Source organism: Diadema antillarum, unplaced genomic scaffold (assembly GCF_040938485.1).
Source record: "Diadema antillarum isolate AM-2024a unplaced genomic scaffold, OU_Dant_1.0 seq00000507_RagTag, whole genome shotgun sequence".
NCBI lineage: Eukaryota > Metazoa > Echinodermata > Echinoidea > Diadematoida > Diadematidae > Diadema > Diadema antillarum.
Genome location: NW_027271462.1, coordinates 1,164,591 through 1,169,237, shown reverse-complemented (window position 1 = coordinate 1,169,237; position 4,647 = coordinate 1,164,591). Strand labels below are relative to the sequence as shown.

The following is a 4,647-nucleotide window of genomic DNA, read 5'->3' as shown; positions in this document are numbered from 1 at the left end:
GGAATGTTTCTAGATATTCGTTTCACCGCAAAAGTGATGTTGAGGGTATCATAAGTCAACACAAATCAGCATGCATTTGGATTTCAGGACCCCTTTAAGGGTTTCATCGGCTGACAAGCAAAAAAAAAAAAAAAAAAAAAAAAAAAAAAGGCCAGCGCAATTCTGGTTTCTTGAAGAAAGTAAAGGGGGGCACGCGCCTTTTTACATTTTTTCCTTTTGTTTTACAAAAAAAAAATGATAATAAAGGGGGCGCCATGGTTTACGTCCATTCTGTATCGCATTCTACAAATTTCTCGCAACAACCGTGTTCTTAGAGAGAGCACCCCCGTCCCCCGCCCTTCCCAAGTAATGGTAACGTGTGCTGACCTAGGGCCTCCAAAATGACGCCAAAGATATGCGCTCTGTGAATTGTGGTGAAAAGAATTTCTAACCTTTTTTTTAGAATTCACTTGGAAAAGTGAAATTGCTCTGATTTCTTCTTCATTGATTACATTGCTGGTTCATTTTATAGGCCTAATCCCCTCCCCCCCCCCCCCGTCTCACTTTTTAGGACAAAGTGTAATAACCCTAATGTCTATGTTACATATGGTGTCTCATGATTAAAATTTGTCGCTATGCTCAGTGCTTCTAATTTCTGGCATACACGAAATAGTACGTCCCGTTCCAGGAGTATTTGTTGCGATGCCACTGACCAGCAAGAGTAGAGCTCAGCTCTGCGCCTGCTGCCCGCGGCCCGAAGTAGAGGGACTCAAAGAAGAAAGGTTTAGACTCTCCGTTGGCTGAGGGCGTCCCACCTTGTCCGCACTTGCTGGTACTTCCAGGGATACATGTCATGATCTCGACTGTGATGAACAAAGAATGCAAATAACGAAATATGATAGGGAGGCATATGATGTATGATTACAACACAGATAGTAACACTGGCCACCTTCTTGCTTACGTAAAGACAGTGCTTTGTTGGTGGTCAACTTTCATTGTAATTTTTTTAAATCATGAAATATGTTTCGTATCCGGGCACTTACCCCCTGGGCAACTACCCTCCGGATAACTACCACAAGGATAATTATCCCTAAGGGCTATTCCCCCTAGGGCAACTACCACCCGGACAACTACCCTCCTAGGGCAATTACCCTCCAGGGCAATTACCCTCCAGGGCAATTACCCCCTAGGGCAACTACCCCCCGGACAACTACCCTCTTACGGCAATCACCCCTTAGGGCAATTCCCCCAAGGACAGCTTCCCACCGGATAATTACCCCCCGGTTAACTACCCCCCGGATAACTACCACCCGGATAACTACCACCCAAATAATTACCCCCCGGAAAATTACCCCCTAGATAACTACCCCCCGGATAACTACCACCCAGATAACTACCTCCCGGAGAACTACCCCCTGGATCCGGACGTCATTACGTAGGACAATATCCGCACAGGAAATTCAAAATTCGATGAAAATTAAAGAGTAGTTCCAAATGTAAGGTAAAGTCATGAAAGTGGTGAAACTTAAAGATTCGAGTACTGAATAATCATATTAATATCAGTTTTACTGGGTACGAAATAATCTTGTTACCGCTGTTTGACTGGAACTGCAGCCGGGTGTGGTCGTTGGCGTATCCGTCGATGTACACCTTCCTTTCTTCCAACCACGGTATTGTCCGCGTTGTCAAACTCGATGGATTCACGCTGTCATCCCCAACCATCTGGAAGAAGACGTCGGTCTGCACGAAGAACTCGGTGAATTTCAACTCAATCATTTGTTTGATGCTGGACGGAGGGATGATCTCCAAGTCGACCTCCGCCTCGTTCTCGTCGACGTAGTGCCAGACACTTCCCATGCCGGACTTACCGTAACGAACCCAGCCCCCTCCATTTAGGTCCATTTCACAGTACACCTGTCAAAAATGCATTTGATATTACAAATGTATCATCTGTTTACAAGCCTTTCATTACCATCGGGATTTCATTTGCACACAGTGTCAATGGAATTTTCACAGTGGTTTGTGTCGAGATTACTAACGTTTGGCATGGTATTTGTCAACTGATGAATTTATTGTGAAGAACATCTTGAATCATTAGCCTTGTTATCCAGCAATGACGGCACATAGATTTATCGAAACTGTGAGATTTCTTAAGTGTTGATTGATTTATTGGTCGTTCGATTTATTTGTTGATTGATTATTGTTGACTGATTTACTTGGTGAAACGGATTGTTTGATTTTCCTCAAACGTCACGAATAGGCCTATTCAGGGCAGGCGGAACGGGGGAGGGGGTCTTGGCCCCCACCCCACTCTATGTATTCCATACAAAGGAATACATAAGGTGTCACCACTTTGCCCCCTCCCCCTCACACACACACTTTTGTTTCTAACCCCAGAAGTGCATAAGTGGCACAAGAAAAGTATAGATAGAAACCTTGAAATGTGAGCGCGGTAAGGACTTTTGTTTTTGCGCTGAAGACCCCCCCCCCCCTTTTTTTTTCCTTGTAAGCTGATGAAACCCGGAAGTGGCACCAGAAGTCTGAAGTGCCCCCCCCCCCCCCCACACACACACACTTTTGAAAATGTGGCGCCGGCCATGCTATGTGTTAAACCAATATATTAAGAAAAGAATAATCCCCTTTAAGAGTAAATCACGAGGATCGAAGTGCATGAAAGGGTTTGAGGATGGGTGCAGTTGTCCTGGTTTGTTCTAACCTTGGTGTAGACTCCAGCAGCAGTTATGAAGTAATATCCGCTTGGTTTATAGCCGACATTCAGAATATGTTGACAAGACAAGGCAGGATTATCCGGGCTTCCAAGATAGGATGAACAGCCATCTATTCCAAACATATTCATGTATAAATTATACCAAGTTTGCAGGTTTTTGATGTTTTTATTGATATGTCATATGTGATCATAAGAAGTACAATCATTTATAAATACCTCATAAATACTTATGAATATGTTTTAGCATCCAAGCTATTACCTCTGTTTTCCCTAGAATCTCAAATCATGATAATTTTACAAGTAATATCATCATCCTCAAGTAACTCTTCTTTAGAATGATGTACCTTCCGAGGTCACTCTTGACAAATGATATAGAAGCACTTACGAACTCTTCGATCTGATTCAACTTCTCTTGAGGTTATTGCTTATTGTCTAATCTCGTTGACCTGAGGAATGAATGCAACGTATAAGCATGGTGGGGTAGGGGAAAATATATCTTTTCACCTCCCTGGAATAAGTATACCTGTTAGCATTTGTCATTCAAGCATTATGTTTTCATGCCCTGTTTAATCATTATTCAGGTTCAGGATATTTTCCGGGTGTTTTTTTCTTTAGTTTGTCATTTTTGATGGGTACCTTTTTAAGGCACTGTAGTGCGGTACACAAAATCTCTGCATTTCGAATTAGGGCGAGTTAAAAAGTAGCTGTATCTATCAGCTTACGATATATCACGTGACATAGGTTAAAGGGGCATTCTAGACGAGTTTCATGATTTCACATCATGTACTACATAAATCGACAGCACCATATTTATGGAATTTATCCTGGTCTTTGAGCAGAGAAACAATACTTTGACAACAAATTACACTGAACAATGATGATGACATAGGAGCCTCACACATTTCAGAAATGTAGCAGTGTATTTCCATTACAATACCGCTAGCTTGCAAGTTCACCCTTGTATAATCTATGCATGCCTTCTTCTGTTGTTCTGCTTCCTTGAGCCCTGACTAATGCATTCTTATGGTGCGCCTGCAATGTCAACATCCTCGTTCATTGCAATTCGTTATAAATTTTGAAAACATTCTTATTCTTCATCCTGATCATTATAAATCCTGAAACTCTGTACTCAGGGTAACTAATTCATAGTTGTTCAAATGTAAAAATCTGAAAATCATCCGGAGGTTTCCTTTAATTCTTTCTTTAGCAATCTTTTTGACAGCTTCTGACGCTGATGTGGCATGAATGAAACGAGTGATATTCGATCAAAGGGATGTGTTACAAGGATCTAACTGCAAACAGGAAGGAATGTTTTCTGGACGGAATGGGATGCAAAAATCGAATTGGTAATGCGGGCATTTTCGAAAATGGGTGAATCTGAGTGCTCTTCCGGTACAACACGACACGTTCAGTAAAAATCTGCCGGAAGTTACTCTTACTCGCATTTGAGAGTCAACCACACACAATCCCATTATCTTCAGCTGCAATGTATATGGTGAATTAAGCTAAAATTGTTTGCTTTTAAGGTTCCTCACCGTGAGCATGGTCAGCATCCACTTGACCATGAATGAAGGGTAGGAGAATGACCACGAGGCCGATAACCACAAATAGACACTTGTTGACTGTGGATGCCATGTTGAACGTGAAGCTGGGACGAAGAGGAAATGTTAAGGTCAGAAGGATTTTAAGCACCTTTCATGCGCCATATTAGTCTGGGCTTCGTCCCCTTTTCCTTGGTGCGATAAACCAAGAGAGGGCGCAAATTTTCTGATTGCGATAATCGAGAGACTGCGCGCCCAACGTTTCTGGGCTCACACCTGTAAATAAAATGGACTGTCCCAGACCCCTTCACAAATTCGTACCAAAGATACCAAAATAAATGAAGAAAAAAATTAATTAAAAATCAATGATGTAGTTTGGCAAAAAACTGAATAGCTGTA

The 4,647-nt window shown here is 42.1% G+C and overlaps 1 protein-coding gene across 1 annotated transcript; it reads right to left on the bottom strand.

Moving 5' to 3' along the window:
* Positions 1-627: 627 nt before the first annotated feature.
* On the bottom strand, positions 628-4,403 carry LOC139734001 (echinolectin 1-like). Its single transcript, XM_071644808.1, has 4 exons — positions 4,243-4,403; positions 2,696-2,817; positions 1,572-1,893; positions 628-842 (listed from the first exon to the last, which is right to left on the bottom strand). Exons 1-4 carry the CDS (start codon positions 4,340-4,342, stop codon positions 628-630), a joined length of 759 nt encoding a protein of 252 aa, XP_071500909.1. The 5' UTR covers positions 4,343-4,403.
* Between the last annotated feature and the right edge of the window lie 244 nt (positions 4,404-4,647).